This window comes from Schistocerca gregaria, chromosome 7 (genome assembly GCF_023897955.1).
Source record: "Schistocerca gregaria isolate iqSchGreg1 chromosome 7, iqSchGreg1.2, whole genome shotgun sequence".
Lineage (NCBI taxonomy): Eukaryota > Metazoa > Arthropoda > Insecta > Orthoptera > Acrididae > Schistocerca > Schistocerca gregaria.
In genome coordinates, this window is record NC_064926.1 from 529,719,158 (window position 1) to 529,745,153 (window position 25,996).

The 25,996-nt window shown below is 44.2% G+C and overlaps 1 protein-coding gene across 1 annotated transcript in view; it reads right to left on the reverse strand.

Moving 5' to 3' along the window:
* The window catches only part of LOC126281441 (carbonic anhydrase-related protein 10-like), a 421,827-nt gene that overhangs the window by 132,188 nt on the left and 263,643 nt on the right, over positions 1-25,996 (reverse strand). Inside the window, exon 6 of the mRNA XM_049980412.1 lies at positions 14,195-14,261. Within this exon, the coding sequence (XP_049836369.1) occupies positions 14,195-14,261 (67 nt within the window). The remainder of the gene's footprint in view (positions 1-14,194; positions 14,262-25,996) is intronic.

Sequence of the window (25,996 nt, forward strand, 5' to 3'; positions counted from 1 at the left end):
CTGCTGAGATAGTTCTGAGAATTTGTACCTGTGAATATGGAAATATTTGTAACGATAAACGTGATCTGCATGGATAGCTCACCTCCTAACTATTACCTATTGCATACGCCCATGTTTCTCGTTATAAATCTTACAAGTGTTTTCTCAGCTATTATAAATTCATAACCATAAATTTTCAGAATTATCTCTATCGTGTTAGAAACCTGTGTTAGACTAGGAGAAATTATTTCGTACTGTTAGGTCCAATTTTAAAAGGTGTTGTATTATAGATATATTTTTATTTAAATAACAATTATTTGAATCTGTACTCATAGACCGTAATACGACGACTCGTTATACTGCATGTCCAGATATGTACCGTTACATTTCGATGATGACATGATATTCAACTACAGTGGTCATTTTATGATAATTACAAATCTAGAAATATGTGATGGCTTTCATATTCTTCATACCATGCCTTGCACTGTGTAATCTGTGAATTTTGTAGGTTTTTAGTTCATCTTTGCAGTTGAAACGGCTAGAAAGCTGAAATTGACAAAGTGTGAAACTGATGAATTTTCAAACAAATTTTCGATTGGTAGAAATTTAATTGAAAAAGCTCTTTACAAGTTTGGTCCACAATGAAGAAAAATCATTAAACAGGAATGCTGAATATATTTCTATCACAGACATTGTTCAAAACTACTAAAAAGAAACAATTACATGCCATTCCAGTGCATCTAAGAAGTAAGTGGATTTAAGACAAAGCTGCAGCTGACTCTGTGAGAGCAAGAGGAGACGACACACATGTCCCATTTAGTCGATGGATACAGAGCTATCACCTACTGGCCCACCCGCGACTGATGTTACCCGTAGCAGACGTCGCTAGATTGTCACGTGTCAGATCTTCTATTGCTCAGAAATTCTAACATAAATGTCTAAGGACAAATTCGCCACCCACCAAGTGATTTCAAGCACAATCGAAGTGTATGGTGGCCCACATTTTCTTTTATCCACTCTCAAGAGTAGCAGCGACCCCTCCCCCATCCTAGATCTTTTCCTCCCTCACAGTAGCTACCATTAGCGTGATATTATCATAACTGGGCTGAGGATGGTCTTAGCAGTTTGACTGTGACATTAGGTATGTGTGTACCACCTACTGCTCAAACTAAGACCTTATACAGTATACAAAAGATAGCTGGTCAACGCAAAATTCTTCTTTTCACGCCTGTCTTCCAGGGTATCACGGAAAATACTCAAGGTGTTTGTACGAGATGCCCATTATCGTCCATGTGAAACTATCAATGTGAAGTATCCAGCCTCATCCACCGCTCCCCTGCATGTATTTATGTATAGTGCGGGATGTGTTTAGATGGAGAGGGAGATGGTAGTTTCTTCTGTGCTGCCTTAAGTTGTCCCCAGCACACCAGGCGGCAAAGATGTAGCTCGAAGGTCGATAGCAGGAGCTGAATGAAGCGCGCCTATCAGGAGAGAGACACACTCACAGGCACCACGCCGACAACGTCCTCTCGACCGTAAGTATTTAGGCTGCCGCTGCTGACAGGAGGGTCTCTCAGTCGGTAGCTCAGCCACTTGCTCAGTCACTGATTCGACTCAGTACTCCAGGTAGGCGTCTGTCATTCATTTGCAGAGTGACATAGCTAAGCAGAGGCTGCACCAGTGGGTAGCGTCCATAATTATGACTGTTACCGACATTGTTTGCAAGAGGACTACTTCTGAAGAGCTTGTCCCACAACACATGGATTCCATTAAAGTTAATAATCCAGTCATGTCAATAAAGAACCGTATTAATCACATGTGCATCTGTGTTGTAGAAAGAGGATACGGGACAACATTTAAAACATCCTCTCCCTGGCTTCTTACAGTGCAAGACTCTACAGTGGCGACGGAGACAATACATCTTCCACATATAAACTCATTGTGTTTGAAAGCCAATATGTTAAAGTACAGCTAATAATAGGAAGGCATCTGCATGAACCTTGTTAAAGTGTCAGTCATTGTTTATTATTTACACGTCAAGTTCCGCAGGACCAAATTGAGGAGCAAATCTCCAAGGTCATGGAACGTGTCAGTACATGAAATTACAACATAAAAGTAATAACAGATAAAAATAAATATTCATGAACTTGAAATAAGTTAGTCCATAAGTTTAAGTAAACGCTATCAGCAATGCAATAATAATCAGCTCTACTTTTCGGGGAACTCCTCGACAGAATAGAAGGAGTGACCCATGAGGAAACTCTTCAGATTCGATTACTGCTACGATTTTTGAATTCGAGTGGCAGCTGATTGAAGATGAATGCAGCAGTATACTGCACACCTTTTTGCACAACAGTTAAGGAACTCCGATCCAAATGCAGGTTTGATTTCTGCCGAGTATTAACCGAGTGAAAGCTGCTTATTCTTGGGAATAAACTAATATTGGTAACAACTAATGACAATGAGGTATATACATACTGAGAGGCCAATGTAAAAATACCCAGAATCGGGAACAGAGGTCGACAAGAGGTTCGTGAACTCTCTCCACTTATTCCACGAACCGCCCGTTTCTGAGCCAAAAATATCCTTGTAGAATAGGAAGAGTTACCCCAAAATATAATACCAAATGACATAAGCGAATGAAAATTAGCAAAGTAGACTAATTTTCGTGTCGACGTATCACTCACTTTTGATACCGTTCGAATATTAAAAATATTAGTATTAAATCTCTGTACAAGATCCTGAACGTGGGCTTTCCACGACAGCTTACTATCTATCGGAACGCATAGAAATTTGAACTGTTAAGTTTTACGAATCATAAGTCCGGTCTGTGAAATTAAAACGTCACGTTTTGTTGAATTGTGTGTTAGAAACTGTAAAAACTGAGTCTTACTGTTATTTAACGTAAGTTTATTTTCTACAAGCCATGAACTGAGGTTATGTAGTGCAATACCTGAAACCGAGCCAATGTTGGACACAACGTCCTTTACTATCAAGCTAGTTTCATCAGCAAACAGAAATGTTACCCATAATACTAGAGGGCATATCATTTACATACATAAGGAAGAGAAGCAGCCCCAGCACTGATCCCTTGGGCACCCCCCACTTGACAGTACCCTACTCAGATTCCACATCACAGCCGTTATCAACATTGGTAATAATGACCTTTTGCTGCCTGTTGCTAAAGTTAGAGGTGAACCAATTGTTACTCCGCATAGTCTGCAATGGTCCAACCTTTGCATCAAGGTATAGAATTAGGTCAGAGCTAAAATTTACTCAAACAACAAACGGGCTGCCCTGTGCCTCTTCTAAACAGTGCTGTGCTATCCAAGTGAACAGCTCTAAATTCTGAGCTGTACGGAAGCTTAATATCTGTACAAACAGTAAAGTTTCCTGTGCCGTTGATGGAACTACGTATCATTCTCTACAAGTGTATCTGCGTTGGAAATACACTCCTGGAAATGGAAAAAAGAACACATTGACACCGATGTGTCAGACCCTCCATACTTGCTCCGGACACTGCGAGAGGGCTGTACAAGAAATGATCACACGCATGGCACAGCGGACACACCAGGAACCGCGGTGTTGGCCGTCGAATGGCGCTAGCTGCGCAGCATTTGTGCACCGCCGCCGTCAGTGTCAGCCAGTTTGCCGTGGCATACGGAGCTCCATCGCAGTCTTTAACACTGGTAGCATGCCGCGACAGCGTGGACGTGAACCGTATGTGCAATTGACGGACTTTAAGCGAGGGCGTATAGTGGGCATGCGGGAGGCCGGGTGGACGTACCGCCGAATTGCTCAACACGTGGGGCGTGAGGTCTCCACAGTACATCGATGTTGTCGCCAGTGGTCGGCGGAAGGTGCACGTGCCCGTCGACCTGGGACCGGACCGCAGCGACGCACGGATGCACGCCAAGACCGTAGGATCCTACGCAGTGCCGTAGGGGACCGCACCGCCACTTCCCAGCAAATTAGGGACACTGTTGCTCCTGGGGTATCGGCGAGGACCATTTGCAACCGTCTCCGTGAAGCTGAGTTACGGTCCCGAACACCGTTAGGCCGTCTTCCGCTCACGCCCCAACATCGTGCAGCCCGCCTCCAGTGGTGTCGCGACAGGCGTGAATGGAGGGACGAATGGAGACGTGTCGTCTTCAGCGATGAGAGTCGCTTCTGCCTTGGCGCCAATGATGGTCGTATGCGTGTTTGGCGCCGTGCAGGTGAGCGCCACAATCAGGACTGCATACGACCGAGGCACACAGGGCCAACACCAGGCATCATGGTGTGGGGAGCGATCTCCTACACTGGCCGTACACCTCTGGTGATCGTCGAGGGGACACTGAATAGTGCACAGTACATCCAAACCGTCATCGGACCCATCGTTCTACCATTCCTAGACCGGCAAGGGAACTTGCTGTTCCAACAGGACAATGCACGTCCGCATGTATCCCGTGCCACCCAACGTGCTCTAGAAGGTGTAAGTCAACTACCCTGGCCAGCAAGATCTCCGGATCTGTCGCCCATTGAGCATGTTTGGGACTAGATGAAGCGTCGTCTCACGCGGTCTGCACGTCCAGCACGAACGCTGGTCCAACTGTGGCACCAGGTGGAAATGGCATGGCAAGCCGTTCCACAGGACTTCATCCAGCATCTCTACGATCGTCTCCATGGGAGAATGGTAGCCTGCATTGATGCGAAAGGTGGATATACACTGTACTAGTGCCGACATTGTGCATGCTCTGTTGCCTGTGTCTATGTGCCTGTGGCTCTGTCAGTGTGATCATGTGATGTATCTGACCCCAGGAATGTGTCAATAAAGTTTCCCCTTCCTGGGACAATGAATTCACGGTGTTCTTATTTCAATTTCCAGAAGTGTAGTTTAATCGTTCTCTGATTAGTCTGAAATGTTATACATCAAAACATTTCCCACACTTAATATGACGCCATTACAAGTCCTACTAGCATAAAACGCAACAACATTTATTGCGTATTATAAATTAAACTTGTACGTACACAACTTTCATAGTTCCAATAACCACAGACAGAAACAGAAGTTTCTCGACCGATATAGGAGGTAGCTATAGATCTGAAACAGTACATGACAAACAACACAAAAGACCTCTTGCATATTCTGACTTCTTCTTATTCATGTACGGGGCAGAACTTAAACTGGCTTGACATACAATGGATTCGACTGAAGAGTACAATACCACATTTGCGAAGATTTTCCATTCCCTATCGCGAATCTGAAAAAATCCACAGGCGATTGTAAATCTGAATTTGGGAATACAAACCATGATCCCTACACTCAAGCACACGACCCAACATCAAGGAAGAGACGGAAGATCTCACGTCCCTCCCAGAAGTATATTCCATCTGTGAACCACGACTACTACAGGAAGGTACTGATAACTCGTGAGGAGAACAACGGTCAAATGTAACAGAACTGTAAAATCATTTATTACGATGATCAGCCATATTAAAAGTTTAAGTGAAGCAAAAAGAGAACTTTTTCAGTTGCCAATACGACTAATTCCAGAAAAATTGCAATTGTTACATTGTTCTCTGCTTCAGTGTTCTGCTTTAATTTAATTTGTACGTCAAACAAATTTGCAATTGCCCTAGTAATATTACGATGTCTTGAGTTGTAAGTAAATCTGAATTTTCAGTATGTATTTAACTTCATTCTCAGTTCTCTCAGTGCCTCTTTCATGGGAGTCAGTCAATTTGGTCACTGAATGGAGCCTAGTAGTCGAATCTGGCTTCGATATCTGCATGCAAAATGTGAAACTGAAGTAAGCGATCGGAAGTCTCACAACACAGGTCGTTACAGAGTCAGTTTTAAGGCAGTGACGTACTAGTTTTGCAGGCAAGAAACGAACACATTGAGAAAAACTGTCACAGACCTGACTATTTTATGTTGCATTTTTGAGGATTCAGCCATCCTGTAAACTATCACAACAGTAAATACTCAAACGAATCGTCATGTCCACGGAACTTGTCAGCCTCATTCATTGTGCGTTTTGAGTTCTCTGTATCCTAGAGCAGGTCATGAATGTCTTAAAAATACCATCCCCATTAACTAAGAAGTAAAAATAACTACAATAACCTGCTCTTGAAGATGGGCCTTTTGAGAGAAACAAAGACACTTGAGCTAAATTATAGCCGCCAATTGTATCCTAAAAGACTACTTCACCACACTTCACGTTTCCTTATGTCTCAGACTATTAAAATCTGTAGCTAACCAAATTTGACATCTGATGATTTCCGAATATCTTAGTACAGCGACACCAACACCTCATTACTTTTTGTCTTCATTTTAGGTGGACGTTCTGAACATCTTTGTCTTGACACAAGCTTGTCCAGGTGTTACCGATTCTACATTGCGTATCTGATCATATGTGCCAGTTTTATGTGCAGTAAGTTTTCCGTCATCATTTATGTGCAATATGTGATGAATTCAGCCTGTAACAAGACACCAAACGCTTGCACATGCTATCTTTCACTGACTGAATCTGCTACTGCAAGCATTTCATAGGATGTGGTGTGCACATCATTAACACAAATTTAATTTTTCAGAGCATTTTCGTGTGTGATAAGAAGTAATATGTTGCTTGACCCTTCACGGAATACACTGTCTCACAAGTCTAAAGTAATTTTCTTTATTATATACAACAGCTGTATTGTAGCACCTGTCACTGTGGTTAGGGGAATATGTCCGCTACGCTGTCACAAAAACGAAATGAACACGCGCAATTCCTCTATGAATCCTGCCTACCTCCTTTATTAGCAATACCTGATATGGCTGCAGACTCATGGGCTACTTTCCGGAATGAGTCATATGAGAGTTTCCTAAGCCGCCCTACCTTAGTGTTCAAGTTACATTTCCTTCAAGGAATCTCGCTATTAACTGTATTTCTTACATCCGTTCTTACCTGGCCATTCAATTCAAAACACTTTAGGAAGCTCAGTTCCAAAACAATTTACGAAGCACACTCCTCTATGTGTAACGGTTGTGCTTACTTTCAATCCTACGAGGCTGGTTTGAAATGTTCTCGGAACGGAATAGAGAAAACATACTTGAATCACTTAAACTTTTTTTATTTAGTAATGTAGACTCATTGTAGATTAATGCACTTCGTCCAGAGATGTTCCAGTTCCTTGATCCTCCTCCAGTGCTGCAAACTACTGTACTGGCCATTAAAATTGCTATACCAAAAAGAAATCCAGATGATAGACGGGTATTCATTGGACAAATATATTATACTAGAACTGACATGTGATTACATTTGACGCAATTCGGGTGCATAGATCCTGAGAAATCAGTACCCAGAACAACCATCTCTGGCCGTAATAACGGCCTTAATACACCTGGGCATTGAGTCAAACAGAGCTTGGATGACGCGTAGAAATACAGCTGCCGATGCAGCTTCAACACCATACCACAGTTAACCAACAGAAGTTACTGGCGTATTGTGACAAGCCAGTTGCTCGGTCACCATTGACGAGACGTTTTCAGTTGGTGAGAGATCTGCAGAATGTGCTGGCCAGGGCAGGAATCTAACATTTTCTGCATCCAGAAAGGACCGTACTGGACCTGCAATACGCGGTCGCGCATTATCCTGCTGAAATGTAGGTTTTCGCAGGGATCGAATGAAGGGTAGAGCCACGGGTCGTAGCACATGTGAAATGTAAGGTCCACTGTTCAGTATGGTGTCAATGAGAACAAGAGGTGACCGAGATGTGTAACCAATGGCACCCCATACCATCACGCCGGGTGATACGCCAGTATGGCGATAACGAATAAACGCTTCCAATGTTCGTTCACCGTGATGTAGCCAAACGCGGATGCGACCATCATGATGCTGTAAACAGAACCTGGATTCATCCGAAAAAATGACTTTTTACCATTCGTATACCCAGGTTCGTCGTTGAGTACACCATAGCAGGCGCTCCTGTCTCTAATGCAGCGTCAAAGGTAACCGCAGCCATTGTCTCCGTGCTGGTAGTCCATGCTGCAGAAACGTCGTCGAACTGTTCTCGCAGATGGTTATTGTCTTGCATACGTCCCCATGTGCTGACTCAGGGATCGAGACGTGGCTGCACGATCCGTTGCAGCCATGCGGATAAGATAACTGTCATCTCGACTGTTAGTGATATGAATCCGTTGGGATCCAGTACGGCGTTCCGTATTACCCACCTGAACCCACCGATTCCATATTCTGGTAAGGGTCATTGGATCACGACCAACGCGAGCAGCAATGTCGCGATACCATAAACTACAATTGAGATAGGCTACAACCGACATTTATTAAAGTCGGAGACTTGAATTTACGCATTTCACCTCCTTACACGAGGCATCAGAACAACGTCCCACCAGACAACGCAGGTCAACTACTGTCTGTGTATGAGAAATGGCTTGGGAACCTTCCTGATGTCATCACGTTGTAGGTGTCGCCATCGGCGCTAACATTGTGTGAATGCTCTGAAAAGCTGATCATTTAAATATCGCAGCATCTTCTTCCTTTCGGTTAAATTTCGCGTCTGTAGCAGGTCATCTTCTTGGTGTATCAATTTTAATGGCCAGTAGTGTGTATCGGAGATCCCCGAGAAAGGGAGCGGCAACCCATCGGACACTTCGGGCTCGCGTACAGCGGCTCCAGCGCGGCTCAGCATCGCGGGTTCTCCATCTCACAGCCACGACCTCACACCAGGCGGCGACACCAGCGCTAGCGGTGGCCACCAGTTCCGAGTGACCTATTCGCGTCTACACAAAACGTGACAGGGATACAGTATGACGACTATTCCGCCACCTGCAGCTGTAAACGCCGGTGCACAGACTACACGAGCCAGTTTTTCAGGCTTCGACTGCCTCTCCTGGCCTCCGAGAGGGTGTTACTCACTTTAATAGTCAAAAGACACTCTCGAATCCCATCGTAGGGACCCACGACGCTGTTCTCAGCTTTCAACGTAGTTTCCTCTGTGGACTGGGGCTGCATTAAGGATAGATCTTTCTGTGCTTCTGGACCTAATCAAAACGACAATCTCGAAATCTGGATTACTTCCCTACAAGTGTATTTTCCTACGAAGCTCCCAGTGGTTTTACTACGTACTTACTGGCGACTTTAGATAAAGGCTCTCTGAAGCCTCTGTATTTTGGGTCTTTTTGTTCTCATCCTCGAAGCGAACGTATTTTTGCTGTCAATAACCTGGTTGCAACTTGATTACTGTTCTTCCTGTGTCCCCCCGAAGGGCTCTTCGGTTCCTGCCATACAGCTATTTGTTGTGGTTGGCAGGAGAGCCAACCGTGTTACTAGAGGAGGCCGAAATGCACGCGTTTTAGCTCACGCAGGCTGGCGTGAGGTGTGGAACATGACAAGGGAATTAGAATTGAGAAAAACGGACGTAGCTGGTGGAATACTTAACTTTAATCCATTAATGACGAATGTCGCTCTGGACATTACATGATTTACAATATCAATCGAAACTGATCATGGCGCCTTGCTAGGTCGTAGCAAATAACGTAGCTGAAGGTTATGCTAACTATCGTCTTGGCAAATGAGAACGTAAATAGGCAGTGAACCATTGCTAGCAAAGTCTGCTGTACAACTGGGACGAGTGCTAGGAAGTCTCTCTAGATCTGCCGTGTGGCGGCGCTCGGTCTGCAATCACTGGTAATGGCGACACGCGGGTCCGACGTATACTACCGGACCGCGGCCGATTTAAAGGCTACCACCTAGCAAGTGTGGTGTCTGGCGGTGACACCACACTATTTATCACTCCTCCTGGGGTTCCCTGTATGAGCCGCGGTATCCTGGACGCTCGTGGCAACATATGTAAAGTGCACTGATGAGTAATGAGTACCGCATAGACTGTATAAGAACTATCACAATGTCTGGTACTTGCAAGGTAAAGTACGAATTGTAGCGACCTGAATATATTCAAAGTTGGGAGTTGGCAGGGTCGCACGGGCTGCTCGGCGAGCACGCGCCGTTCGAAGGCCGACTACGCGGTGCCGGACGCTGGCCAAAGCCACAGGGGTCCAGGCCGATCGTGAGGGGGGGAACTCCATGTTGACGCTGTGACGAGGACGGTGCTTTGTGTCGATGGAGGAGATGTCTCTGCCGGGAATACCAAAGACAGCATACTTTGAGAAACCGTAATAGCAGACTTTCCACAGTTCTTATAGAAATTAATAGTAGCCAGACGAATGATGATACCTCAAAAATGAAACATGTGCTTTACCATTATTTGCACGACGATTCTGATGAGGTAGTCGATTTTCAATATCTTTATTAGTTAAGAGTTTAGTATCTGACTGTAAATTATACAAGTAGCACCCAGCAACGAATTTCCAAAATCTAAACGGTTCATCCGATTTTGTCGATCGACGTGACCTTAGAAGGCTATTAGCGTGGAGCAAAATTGGTATGAATTAAAGACATGTTACTTGAATATTAAATGAGTTGTTGGAGGTCAAAGAGGCCGATTGCTATTGACCACATCAGGCCGTAAGTACTCAACAGTTACACGAAGAAACGGTAGCAGCATGCTTATAAACATATTTATTTATCTATGTATTTGTTTATATCAGATATATACTATTCATGAAGAAATTGGTCAAATATATATTGTGTTTTAGGAAGCACAGAGACATTAGGCTACTGACTTACTTCTGTTCTATTCCTTCGATATATTTTTATTTGATTTTTATGTATTTAATAATTTGTATCAGAGCGTGTGTATGGTCCAGCTGTAGGAATATTTATTCAATATCAAGTTATTTAAATGTAAAAGTATTTTATGTATTGGAAAACGTTTGTGAGTAAGCGTTAGCTTGGAGACATGACGGGAGCGCTATCGCCAATCACAGCGCTCGTTACTAAAGTAGTGATTACCACAGTGAATTGACGGGGAATTCCGGACAGTACGGGAGAGGACACGGGAGTGAGAACTAGAAGCGGAGACGTGACAGGGACACACGGTCGCAGTAGGGAGACTTGGAGTGTTGGAGCGGCTTATGCGTGGTCGCGAGAGATATAAATATTTCCGAGTATGGACTTGTGAACTTCTGAGATTTCCGAGGTTTCTACGGCCTAGACGTAGTATGCGTTCAGGAGTGAATAATTAGCTAGCTAGGTTGTCGGTTCAAATGGCTCTGAGCACTATGGGACTTAACATCTTAGGTCATCAGTCCCCTAGAACTTAGAACTACTTAAACCTAACTAACCTAAGGACATCACACAACAGCCAGCCAACACGAGGCAGAGAAAGTCCCTGACCCCGCCGGGAATCGAACCCCCCGGGAACCCGGGCGTGGGAAGGGAAAAGGCTACCGCACGACCACGAGATACTGGCGGTTGTCGGTCATAACTAATTACGTGCAGTAGGGATCTATTATTTCCCTGTTATTCATCTTATATTTTATTTAACTGCTGGACCATCGACACCAGTAAGTGTTTTGCAGAAATTACCACATTCTGAAGTACTTCTACTATCGGACTCATACTTTATAGCCATTAAGATAGTTCTTGCAGATTTATGTAATTACAGTCTTTCATTTATAAATTTCTACGTTACATTGCCAATTGCTGAGTTATGGGAACCGTAGACCAGTCGATTCATGTGTATATTCATGCTGTATACTGTAGAAGCAACAGTATTTGGCTTGTAATGCGACAACTACGTATCCTAGCCCCTAGACAACGAAGCCAACCAAAACTTCTAATATTTCAACTCTGAGTCGCAGGGTACGTAGTTGAGGGTACATATCACATCATTTCATTTTCATTTGAAAGCCTGCACACTGAAAAAATGACAAACTGCAAGAAGAAATTTAGGCGTCTTTTCCATACGTCCTCAGTGTGAAGCATGGGGTCTGCTGTATGTAGCGTAAGTACGACGTAAAGACTGTTTACAAACCGACAAAGAACATTGAAGAATATCTCAGATCGGCGGAAGGACAAAAGGGGCCCAATGCAGTTGTAAAGAATACACCACATACTCTCCAGACGGTGGAGAAGACCGTCCTGGAATGAGTGGAAAAATCCATATGCATCTGGATCCCCTAACATAAACGGCGTTTCAGGTTGGGACAGGTGGAGAAATCGGTCTTGGTGGAGGCCAATAATAAAATTCGTCGATACGGAAAAGCTTCCGCTGTGGAGAAGAAATACCAGGCGCGATTGTTCATGGGAACCATAGCAATCTACAAATATTACAGCAGCGTCAAGAAAGAAGAGGAAAGCCTCCAGGTGAATTGATTCTGGATTCCTAGGCTACGGAGAACGACAGTTGCAGGTACCTCGGTGAGAACGCCCAGCGAAATTCCCTCATACCTCAGCGCGACACGTGCAAATAATCAACAGTCACGAGCTCGACTCCAGTCCGTCATAAGCAATTTGACAACAGCGGCCACTCTTGGTAGAGAAACGCCAGGAATGTTATCAAACAAAAGCCTGCCGAATAAAGCTAGGCAGAAGGTAGCTGGCAATATCTCAACAGGTGACCACGAAAGAATCAACTACTACGTTTTACCAATTTCTTAATAAAGTATCTTTTACCATTTGTCACCTTTCTAACACCAATCAGCAATCATCACCATTAAATTTAAAGTTACTATTTTAGAGGAAAATAAAAAACCGTATGCAACTGGATCGTTAAAACTTAACACGCCGTTAAATAGTACTGGAAATGTAAGCAAAAAAAGGATTAAATAAACGCCCCCCCCCCCCCCCCCATTATGTTGAAACATGTTAGAGGCCGGGCAGAGTTAATCGTAGATCATTCCATATTTACGTCAGTGAATAGGCACCTACGGAAATTTGGGTCCTCTTGGATTGTGATGGAAGTCACTGAGTGGTTGCGAGCAGCCACTTACTTTCGAAAGTATATCCCACGCTTTAGTGGCGTAGTGTCACTAATGAGTTATGTCCTTCCAAAGCCGTCATATACTCAGAATTTGACCGTAAATAGTTATAGAGCTCCACAAATATATACTTTTTCTCTTTAATGTGGGGCCGCATTCCAGTCTAGCCCGACTAATCAACAATAAAGGGAAACTTTGGTGCAAATGCACAGTGTCTTCCCAAACACCCTACTAGCCTGCTGTGGGCAGACAGTGGAACGAAATTGTTTTATTTCAGACGCTGCGGGCCGCTAATAACCTCACCGCTACTGTCACACATATGCACCCTACGTCATCCCCCCCCCCCCCCCCCCCCTCCAATGTCCTGCCGGCCGGTGTGGCCAAGAAGTTCTAGGCGCTTCAGTCTGGAACCGAGCGACCATTACGGTCGGAGGTTCGAATCCTGCCTCGGGCATGGATGTGTGTGATGGCCTTAGGTTAGTTGGTGTTAAGCAGTTCTAAGTTCTAGGGGCTGATGACCTCAGATGTTAAGTCCCATAGTGGTCAGAGCCATTTGAACCATTTGAACCATTTGAACCCCCCCCCCCCCGGGTCCCTATTCATCTCTCTCTCTCTCTCTCTCTCTCTCTCTCTCTCTCTCTCTCTCTCACACACACACACACACACACACACACACGTACACACACGCTTTTGCTATGGTTTGCTGGTATTCTCAATACCACATCGTTAGAAAAGGCAGTTGTGGTAAGAAACCGAAGTACTTACTTGGGACGGTTGATTCATAATATATATTAACTTGCGGTATGAGTCCGCATAGCATGGACACAGAATTTAATTCAGGAATTCGTAAGGTTTGGTTCTGATGATAGGAACGCCGGAACATCAGACATGAAATACAAGTAAAAAATTTTAAATGTCCCTTAGCGGTATAGATGACATTATCCATAAAATACGTCGATCAGGACACTGAACACTGTTGTTATTCCGGTCTTCAGTGGAAATACTGGTCTGATATAGGCCCCCAATCTATTACAGCATGTATACGCCACAATGTGGCCGAGTGATAGTGGACAGAGTTCTCTGTCGGTGAGAATAGTGCGGAAGATTGTGTGATAGCACAGCAAAATTTGTATTCATTTGCACATTTAAAGTTCACGTTTCATTGCCAGTGGTTTTGACATAGTCGTTTCTCAAGTTATTCCTTCGATTTAACTGCCATAGATGGGCCGTAGCAGCTGGTTAAGTTATATCCCTACCGACGATGTTTGTCAGCCGATGACTGAAATCATTATTCGAAACAGACTGATCGACAAAATTTCTTACTAGACAAGAAGACATGTCAGTCACCTTTAAACTTTACCCTTTGGAAGTTGCTGCTGATAAGCCTCAACTCGTTCGTTGGCGGTTCTCTGATCTGAAACAGAAATAAAAGTATGCGTTACAGGAGTACGTTACCGTAGTAGAACCACTAAAATCCTCTACAAATTACAAATACTAGAGTATCAGACAGTTAAATAATATTCTCATACAACATTACACGATTGGTCCCAACACTGCACACACTTCCATTTCCTTTAGTCTGAATGACGTGCGAAATTTACTCCCCAATTGCGCCCTTACTTGAATTACGAAATCAAAACATCTGTGAAAGTCCAAAAATGTCCTCAAATAATACTGTTAGACGCTGCACTATAGTGCAGTATGACTGGCATTACAAGATTCATTTCACTTTTATTTGAAACTTCTAAATGTGTATATGTTTTACCATACGAATTTCGCGTTATTCGTAAGACATCGTGGTAGTTTAAACAGAAACATATCTACAGTTTTGGTACGTTTTTAGAACTCTTCCTCTCTCTCTGCACCGGCGCATAGCCGTGCGGTATAGGGCGCCTTGTCACGGTTCCACTATTTGAGCGGCTGCGCTCGGGCATGGGTGTTTGTGTTGTCCTTAGCGTAAGTTAGTTTAAGTAGGAATAAGTAGTGTGTAAGCCCAGGGACGGATGACCTCAGCAGTTTGGTCCCATAGTCCTTACCACAAATTTCCAATTTCCTCTCCCCCCCCCTCTCTCTCTCTCTCTCTCTCTCTCTCTCTCTCTCTCTCTCTCTCTTTCTCTTCCTCTTGTTCTCTCCCTCCTCCATTCCATCTCTTCGGCCCTCCCTCTATCTGAAACCACACTCCATATTAATCTCCAAACCGCCTATTCATCCCACTAACGTGTGTAAATGAGTTCATACGAATATAATTGAAACAACAAAGACACGTGTGGGAAACCGCAGATAAAGAGATCGTTTCTAGAAATGCTGAAAAGGAGTAACATTATTTAGGAAAAACACAAAGACATACGTGTAGCCACGAAGCGTAAATAGAAATCGTGATGCAGTGGTTTCCAGTGCTGTACGTCACGAACTTGTTTGGCGCTACACGCCAAAGTAAATTTAGCTTACCAATATCACTACCATTACCTAGAGTATTTGTAAACAATAAAAACGTTCAGATGGTAGCCGAAATTAGCCAAAAGCGCTGTAAGTGAAAATAACACTGCTAAATATTTAGTTGAGATCGGAATCTAGAGATCTAGATCTAGAAACAAACCAAATTTTAAATATGTTGCATTCTAGACCACTGAAGATATTTCGTATGAATGAAACGAAGTGGCCATGGTAAAATAAATTCGCATTTATCCACTCCATGACCATACTAATGAAGACTTTTGTTTCATGCCTAACAGAGGAAATGTTTCAAATTTACCTCCATAGTTTGTCACAGGATAACATTGTGCAAATCAGATATAATTTCATAGATACGACTTTTCGGCATCTTCAGATGGTAGTAGTTACTTTTGGCACTGCTCTAAGACGGCATTGACGACCGTCATAAGTGGCGTCTTGCTGCAGTGACAACAGCAACTACCACCACCTGAAGATGTCGAACATTCGTAGTGACGAAACAGCGTGGTACTTGCAGTATGTTAGCCAGCTGCAAGCCAGGGTAGACGGTTCTAGGGGCTTCATTCTGGAACCGCGCGACCACTACAGTCGAGAAATATTGAAAAATCACAAGAATTATGTTACCCCGAAAGAATGCTCCGAGCAGATTTTGGGAGTTGCACGTTCTGCCGAACCTCGGTTATTGCGATGTAATCCAAGACGAAAAGAGTAGTAAAAAACTCTACACGATTAGGACTAACTATGAATATTTCTGTGTTTTACATGTGCAACATCCATCTATTGGCTCGTGTCAGTGCTCCGCTTGTCCCAGTCAGAATGGCTACGGCCAGACAAGCTACGTGGCTATCATAAATTATGTCTGCTTTATCGGTTCCTTATCACACATACATCCCAGTACACGCATCAGTGATTAACTACCTGTCAGCTCATCATACGTGCAACGCAATATCTTACAGATGCAGTATTCTAGCTGTATCCATCGATAGCAGAGAAGCAATCATAAGCTCTTTATCCATTACTGCTGTCAAACATTGGTACAACATCCTGTTGAAAGTAAAAGAAAATCTAAGCACAATCTTATACCACCCTCACAACCTTTCCTCAAAAACACTTATATGATAATTTATCTCTCCCAGTCACTGAAGCGAATTTTCGCTTCTTTTCCCCAATACGTATCTTTCTGTTTTCGTTATCAGCGACTCTTTCTATTCATTACTTATGTCTCTCTGCCATCGGTTACCCCACGTCTGCTACTGTCATGGTCTACTGTCTATAATTATTTTACATTACTCTTTTGTTCAGAAGCAAATATAGTGTGTTGAGATTTTAGGATAGAGCTGTTAGTGTTTTCACGGTGTATGTTATAACATTCTGTACATGTAGGATTTCGTAACAGCTGTAAGTTTTCGTATAATGAGTGTCATGATGAATGTAACCTAAAATTTGGAAAATATTGGAGTAGACGTAATAGAGGTCCCTGAGGTCTTAATATTTCCTAGGTGCATAAATAAGCTGAAACGCAGCCGACACTTGCATCCAGCGTCATCGGCACCTGTGTGCTTATGAAGGTCAGGCTTGATCCGAAGCCGTGCGGGGTAGCCACTTGGTCTTGGGCGTCTTGTCACAGTTCACGCGGCTCCCAGCGTCGGAGGTTCGAGTCCACCCTCGGGTATGGGTGTGAGTGTTGTACTTAGCGTAAGTTAGTTGAAATTAAATTAAGTAGTGTGTAAGCTTAGGGACTGATGACCTCAGTACTTTGGTCTCATAGTACTTACCACAAATTTCCAGTTTTTCCTTGTTCCGAGCTCGGATGGTGAAAAGCCACCGAATGAGCTGAGAATGTGAATGGAAGACCCCTTATGCCCCACCACCGCTTCAGGGCTCCAAATCAGGACGTGTGAGAGCCTTCCGACGAAGGGGAATGTCACACGGTGACGTGCAGGGCGTGTACGTAAGCGACTGAGACACGTGTGTGGAATCAGTGGACAAATGGCTGATGCGTGGATAGAGAACCACGTACTACACCAGCTACAAAGCGATTAGGTTTACCATTCTGCCGACAATGAGGTAATTGTTTGGTAAATGTAATGACTGTGCCGGCCAGGGTGGCCGAGCGGTTCTAGGCGCTTTAGTCTGGAACCGCGCGACCACTACAGTCGCAGGTTAGTTAGTCTTCAGTAGTTCTAAGTTATATGGCACTGATGACCTCAGAAGTTATGTCCCATAGTGCTCAGAGCCATTTGAACCATTATTGACTGTGAAGCTGATAGACGACCAGAGGCAAAGATGCATTTCCGCGCTAAAAGAAGTTTACTAATCTCAAAGATAGTTCTTAATTGGAAGAAGACATCTCTGAAAATGTACGTCTGAAACACAGTACTGTATGGAAGTGAATCATTAAATGTAAGAAAACCGGAAAAAAAGCGAATCTAAGCGTTTCAGATGTGGTTTCACAGGAGAATTATTGTTATGTAGCATTCAAGCTTGTGGCAGGTCGTGTCTTCGTACGGAGAATTTCTGATGTCAGTGTTCCCTGTCTCCTGCTACTTTCTTCTTCCTGCCTTATCTCCTTCCAAGTTTCGTATCACCCCAGATTTTGAGCTTTTCTTCTTCCTCTCCTATAGTTGTTTGATCTTCCCATCGATGGCGTCGTCCATGAGTCTCTCGTGTCTAAATATGTGTCAGATGCAGTTGGCCTTCTTCCGAATAAGTCTGTTCAGAACAGTTTTCTTCACTCCTGCTGTTCTCGGTACGTCGTCGTTTGTCTCCCGATCGGTCCACTTCATCTTCCCCATTCTTCTCCAGCACCACATTTCAAAATTTTCCAGGTGTTTCTCCTCCAATTTTCTCACGGTCTGCGTCTCTGCTTCGTGCAGCGCAGTGTTCCAGATGCAGCAATTCACCAGTTTCTTCCTTAATTCCAGGCTCATCTTGCTCGTCAGCCGAACCGTTTTCTTACTGAGTGCGGCTTTGGCCATTGTGTTTCTGGTTTGAATTTTATTTGTGCAGTGGGCATCTTCTGTCAGCAAGCTTGCCAAGGACTTGAACGACATCGCATTCCCTAGTTCTCGAGTGTCGACATTCTTTGAAGCTTTCTCCCATTTTGTTATCCGCGTCACTTTTGATTTCTTCATGTTGATTAACATGCCATATTTTCTACATATTTCCACCAACCGGTTGATCATATGTCGTAGCTGTCTTTGATTTTTGACGTTCTCTACAAGGTCGTCTGCGTTCTTTATAGTGCTGATAAGTAATTCTCCTATTCTGAAGTAATCCCATTCTTTGAAAGGTTCTCTCGTCATCCATTCTCCATACAGGTAGAAGAGATTCGGCGTTAGACAATGTCCTGGTTTGCCCCATTACTTTTTGCGTGTTTTTTTTCTGTGTAGCTCAATGATACTTTTTGTTGAGGTACAATTTGAGGATTTGTCTCCGGTCTGTGCAGTTGATTTCTATCTCCTTAAGAATGTTCATCAATTTTGTCCAGCTGATTCTGTCGAAGGCCTTTTACTAGTCCATAACACAAGCATAAACATCTTCTTTAACAGCCAAAACTCTCTCGAAAAAATTCGCATCATACCGATGGCGTGTCTGCTTTCTTTTCCTTTCCTAACTCCGTCTGGTCCTCCCCTATTACTTCTCCAGTTTTGTGTTCCCGCCGTCTGTTGAGTGCCTGACAATGGTCTTCGCCACATGTGGGATCAGACTAATTGTAATTTTTCGGCTTCTTGTTTCTTCGCTGATTCTGTTAGTGAGTTGCGTCAGCACTTTCAGACCACCGCTTCCGATTTGTTTTAGCGCTATGTCATCGTCTCTTCTAGCTTTCCCCTTCTTCATGTCCTTAATCGCGTCGTGTGCTACCGTTGTCTGAATTATGTGCCTCTTTTGCTTTTCGTGTATCATCTCCTCCGTCCCTGTTTCGATGTCTTGCTGACGATTTTCCTTATCGTAGAGTTCTTTTAAGTATTCTTCCCATATTCGAATTGCTTCCTCTTGTTCAGCAACCTTTTATGCTCTAGAGTCTTCTGTTCTGCAGGTTCTAACACCTTTGTTCTCGTTCCCTTCCAGCTCCTTCATTTTATTGTACACGAGATCGTACCTTCCTCTTGTTTGTAGTCCCTCTATTTCGTCACACTTTTCTTCTGTGTACTTTATCTTCTCTTTGCCTGTTTATCTCCTGAGTGTGTTGTTAAGTCTTTCGTATCCTTCTTCATTAATATATTTACACACCTCCTTTCCTCCATCTCCTCTAGCATTTCATTGGTGACCCAGGGTTCCCTCGCTCTCCTTGCTTCCGTTCCAGCTTCAGTATTCAAGAAAAACAGTTTAACATTTCGCCACTGTACTTCGGCATTACATTTTCACCTCTCACTTGACAAAATTGTAGCTCAAAGGATTTGTCTGCTGCCTCATTGATGTCTTAGCTTTTCCATGTCCCATCTATGCTTTCTGCCGCCACGCTATCGGATCCTCTTCAGCCGTGTATTGATGTCTGCAACCAAGACGTTGTGATCTGAGTCGTCTCTGCAACGTCATAGTCTTGGCTTCATTCAAGCTGCCGCTGTATACTTACCGCTAATTGGACTGATAACATAAGAAAAGAACAAGTGCTTCGCATAATCACCGAGGAGAGGAATATTAGAACACTGACTGGTACAGGGTACTAGGAGATGCATTAAGACACCAGAGAATGGCTGCCACAGTAAGAGGTGGAGCCAGAGAGGAAACGAAATGTTGTGGAATATATCGAGCAAATTATGAAGAATGTTGGCTGTAAGTGATTCTCCGAAATCGTCGCAGCGCGCATGAAAACAGTCGGAAGATTAATAAAATAAACTGTGAGGACACATACTGAGTCGTACCCGGGCCACTTAATTTCCTGCAAAAGTCACTGTTCTGGGTTATTAACTCGGTCGGCACATAGATTAAACGCGCCAGGAAGTTTCAAACCAGCCGTCATCCAATGAAGAGACATCGCTTTCGGGACACGAGGGTGGACCAAAATGGAAACGTGTGCAAGGCTTTGAGCCTTCCTCCTCCAGATTGCCGGTCCAAACAGCTCAGTCGACAGAGTGGGTCATTTTGTATCACTCAGACTCCTAACACAAATCGTTGCATTTGTCAAAGGCGAGTTCTACGTGAGGCAGGCAATCATCCAGTGGGCGCGATTCCGGTTTCCAAATAAAGACATAACAGTGACAAAGATACATAAACTCTGTGACAAACACGCGGTGACAATAGAAATAACTGGAAGGTTTGTGACGGACTTATAAAAAGTTATCATAACATCATCTACTTCACAGTTACAAATGCAGATAGTGGCTTATACGCTGTCACCCAGCCAGAGCGATTATACTCGTACAATCTACGCAAAGCGAACTTGGAACTTTTAAATTCACAATTCAAGAATGCAACTGTCTATAACATTATAAGGAACGAGGAACTGTGGCATAAGCTGAAATTGCTGACAGCTAAAATATCATCTTATGAATAGGAAGACTAAATGGCTGAGAGAAAAGCACATACATCATGATTACAAGACACGCCATGGCAGAACAATCACCTGCCACAGTGTTCTGGGATCAGTCAGGACATTAGTCTCAGGGAGGACCAGGAAAAATTTCTTGAGACCCTCACAGCCATCTCCGAATGTCTACACCTTCGGTGGCACAGCAGAGTTGCCCGTGTGAATCCTGAATTGCACATCAGCGCTTTGGATGTTAACAGTCCAGATAAATGAAAAATCTAGCATGGCTCTGATACAGTAGTGTAGTGTAGTGTAGTGAAGTGTTGTGTAGTGTAGTTCTGTGTAATGTAGTGTTATATGGCAGTGTATTCCAGTATTATCGATTACAAAATTTGTGATCACCAACGCTGAATAGCGAAATAGACCAGTAAAGTGTGCGTTCTGGGTTCCGGATGAACAGATACCTGTGAGCCAGATGTCCAAATGTTAGCATGTAGATAGTTTTTAGTTATTATTATTTCTTGCTTTTATGTAGATATTCTACGAAGATTTTCTCATCTCTTGGTCTCCCACTACAATCCTCCTCCCCTCCCCCCCCCCCCCCCCGCCCCACCGTACTTCCCAGCAGTATTAAATTGGTGATCCCTTGATGTCTCAGGGTGCGTCCTATCAAGTGATCCTCCACTTGTCGCACATCATTTTGAAAGCTTCTATTCTCTTTTCACCTAAACTGTTTATCGTCCATGTTTCACTTCCATAGGTGACTACACTCCAGAAAAATTACTTCCGAAAAGGCTTCCTAACACTTAAACCTATATTTGATGTTAACAAACGTCTCTTTTTCAGAAATGCTTTTCTTGCCGTTGCCAGTCTACATTTTGTATTGCATCGTATCTACTTCGGCTAACATCAGTTATTTTGCCGTCCAATTAGCAAAACTTATCTTCTACTTTAAGAGTCTCATTACCTTTTCCCATTCCCTGAGCCTGATTTAATAGGACCACATTCTATTATCCTTGTTATGCTTTTGCTGATTTTAATGTTATATGCTCCTTTCAAGAGGTTGTCCTTTCCGTTAACTGCTTTTCCAAGTCCTTTGAGGTCTCTGTCAGAATTGCAATGCTATCGGCAAACCTTAACGTTTTTATTTCTTCTCCCTGAAATTTAATTCCAAATATTAATTTTTCATTTGTTTTCTTTACTGTTCTTTCGGTGTAGGTATTTAATAACATGGTGGATAGGCTAAAACTCTACCTCACTCCCTTTTCAACCACTGCATTCCTGTCACACCCCTCGACTCTTATAACTGCCGTCTGGTTTTTGTACATTACTAACCCATTTCAAATTATGTTAAAATATTATGTGCTTCATTCATGACGACTCAAGTGAAAAATTCGGTATTTTCTTTTACACTCCTGGAAATTGAAATAAGAACACCGTGAATTCATTGCCATTTCCACCTGGCGCCTCAGTTGGACCAGCGTTCGTGCTGGACGTGCAGACCGCGTGAGACGACGCTTCATCCAGTCCCAAACATGCTCAATGGGGGACAGATCCGGAGATCTTGCTGGCCAGGGTAGTTGACTTACACCTTCTAGAGCACGTTGGGTGGCACGGGATACATGCGGACGTGCATTGTCCTATTGGAACAGCAAGTTCCCTTGCCGGTCTAGGAATGGTAGAACGATGGGTTCGATGACGGTTTGGATGTACCGTGCACTATTCAGTGTCCCCTCGACGATCACCAGAGGTGTACGGCCAGTGTAGGAGATCGCTCCCCACACCATGATGCCGGGTGTTGGCCCTGTGTGCCTTGGTGGTATGCAGTCCTGATTGTGGTGCTCACCTACACGCTGCCAAACACGCATACGACAATCATTGGCACCAAGGCAGAAGCGACTCTCATCGCTGAAGACGACACGTCTCCATTCGTCCCTCCATTCACGCCTGTCGCGACACCACTGGAGGCGGGCTGCACGATGTTGGGGCGTGAGCGGAAGACGGCCTAACGGTGTGTGGGACCGTAGCCCAGCTTCATGGAGACGGTTGCGAATGGTCCTCGCCGATACCCCAGGAGCAACAGTGTCCCTAATTTGCTGGGAAGTGGCGGTGCGGTCCCCTACGGCACTGCGTAGGGTCCTACGGTCTTGGCGTGCATCCGTGCGTCGCTGCGGTCCGGTCCCAGGTGGACGGGCACATGCACCTTCCGCCGACCACTGGCGACAACATCGATGTACTGTGGAGACCTCACGCCCCACGAGTTGAGCAATTCGGCGGTACGACCACCCGGCCTCCCGCGTGCCCACTATACGCCCTCGCTCAAAGTCCGTCAACTGCACATACGGTTCACGTCCACGCTGTCGCGGCATGCTACCAGTGTTAAAGACTGCGATGGAGCTCCGTATGCCACGGCAAACTGGCTGACACTGACGGCGGCGGTGTACAAATGCTGCGCAGCTAGTGCCATTCGACGGCCAACACCGCGGTTCCTGGTGTGTCCGCTGTGCCGTGCGTGTGATCATTGCTTGTACAGCCCTCTCGCAGTGTCCGGAGCAAGTATGGTGGGTCTGACACACCGCTGTCAATGTGTTCTATTTTCCATTTCCAGGAGTGTATATAGATAACAGACTAAATGATTGAGTATTCAATGAACTGTGGAAGAAGCCCGACCAACAGGCGTTACATGCAGTGATCAAAATTGATAGTACATTCAGAATGGCTAGTTCCTAGCTGAAATCTATATCTGCCAATAAAATTTCAAAAGGACGACTGATAGCTGAAATCTGTTATTTACAAGTCCATATAACATTCACTGCGTGCAACAGCCTTCTGAATGGAAGGTAACCTGATAAAAAGAAAATGGGACACAAACAAAATAAATATAATTTCTCGGGCGGAAGTCAACGAATCCACAGTCAGCGACTGATATGACAAAGAATAATGAGTACTGTGAAGTGTTGATCTCTTTCAAATGTGGTACAAGCCGCGAAATGGAGTCACCTGCTTTAACAGGGAAGTGGCGAGTCAAATTATCCGTAGGCAAATCTAAGGTCACTCTGGGCGAGGAAGAGCTCATTGTGCGGGTGGTCCCGGCGGAGGTTCGAATCCTCCCTCGGGCATGGGTTCATGGGTGGGTGTGTTTGACCTTAGAATAATATAGGTTAAGTAGTGTGTAAGCTTAGGTACTGATGACCTTAGCAGTTACGTCCCATAATATTTCACACACATTTGAAAATTTAAACGTTTTTGAAGAGCTCATATCGTATTCAAATCAACGCCCGTAAACACGGTAATGCTATCAGCACCATATTGTTGTTATTATGGCGTGTAACGGTATGCTTCACAGGCATATGAGACATGGTGTTCTGTATCCATTGCAGTGTGGCGCTCCTTTGAGACAAATACATGGAGCTACTGGTGGAACAGGCGGAACCCTATTGATAAAATTTCGGAGAGAATTTCTAAATGAGGCGTTTGCCTACAACAGAGCGAAACCTCCCAAATATATTGATCGGAACTGAAAAATTCTAGCTTAACTTAATTTATTTCTGGTACTATATGTCCCGGAAAAAAAACGTTGGAAGACCCCACGAGACTCAGAGGGCCTTAGACACGGGTTCACAGGTACATGCCGTGTTTCTTGACTTCCGCAAGGCGTTTGACACAGTTCCCCACAGTCGTTTAATGAACAAACTAAGAGCATACGGAGTATCAGACCAATTGTGTGATTGGATTGAGGAGTTCCCAGATAACAGAACGCACCATGTCATTCTCAATGGAGAGAAGTCTTCCGAAGTAAGAGTGATTTCAGGTGTGCCGCAGGGGAGTGTCATAGGACGGTTGCTATTCACAATATACATAAATGACCTGGTGGATGACATCGGAAGTTCACTGAGGCTTTTTGCAGATGATGCTGTGGTGTATCGAGAGGTTGCAACAATGGAAAATTGTACTGAAATGCAGGAGGATCTGCAGCGAATTGACGCATGGTGCACGGAATGGCAATTGAATCTCAATGTAGACAAGTGTAATGTGATGCGAATACATAGAAAGATAGGTCCCTTATCATTTAGCTACAAAATAGCAGGTAAGCAACTGGAAGCAGTTAATTGTATAAATTATCTGGGAGTACGCATTAGGAGTGATTTAAAATGGAATGATCATATAAAGTTGATCGTCGGTAAAGCAGATGCCAGACTGAGATTCATTGGAAGAATCCTAAGGAAATACAATCCGACAACAAAGGAAGTAGGTTACTGTACGCTTGTTCGCCCAATGCTTGAATACTGCTCAGCAGTGTGGGATCCGCACCAGGTAGGGTTGATAGAAGAGATAGAGAAGATCCAACGGAAAGCAGCGCGCTTCGTTACAGGATCATTTAGTAATCGCGAAAGCGTTACGGTGATGATAGATAAACTCCAGTGGAAGACTCTGCAGGAGAGACGCTCAGTAGCTCGGTACGGGCTTTTGTTAAAGTTTCGAGAACATACCTTCACCGAAGAGTCAAGCAGTATATTGCTCCCTCCTGCGTATATCTCGCGAAGAGACCATGAGGATAAAATCAGAGAGATTAGAGCCCACACAGAAGCATACCGACGATCCTTCTTTCCACGTACAATACGAGACTGGAATAGAAGGGAGAACCGATAGAGGTACTCAGAGTACCCTCCGCCACACACCGTCAGGTTGCTTGCGGAGTACGGATGTAGATGTAGATGTAGATGCCGAGTATCCGCTGAAGTTTGTAAGTCGGTATAGTCGATGACTTTCTCGACGTGTGCAGTGTAACCAGTCTTGTACGGCGGTGGTACGCTTCACATGCCACTTTATGAGGCGCCGGCCATCTAGTAATCGGCAAAGATGAGCCAAAGTTTGTATGTCGCTTGTTAACAGCACTTTCACTTTGCGCACAATTTTACCATTGCGAATTAATCTTAGAAATATTCAGCAACGAGACTCATAGTCAGTTTTGATCAGATGAGCCAAAGTCTTTGAGTTACCTCTCCGTGACGACACAAGTATTTCTGCATCTTGGGCAAACTTCCACTCACGTTAACCAAAGAGGGACGCGCAAGAGTTGAACAGAACATGAAGCTGTAGAGATCCGAATACGCATGCATTCCCCACCTTCCTCTTTCTGTTCTGGAGTCGGCGCTGGGCGGCTTGGAAATCTGTAATGTTGGAGGTTTTGGATGATATTTTTCCAGTTACAATGTCATAGTGCTTAA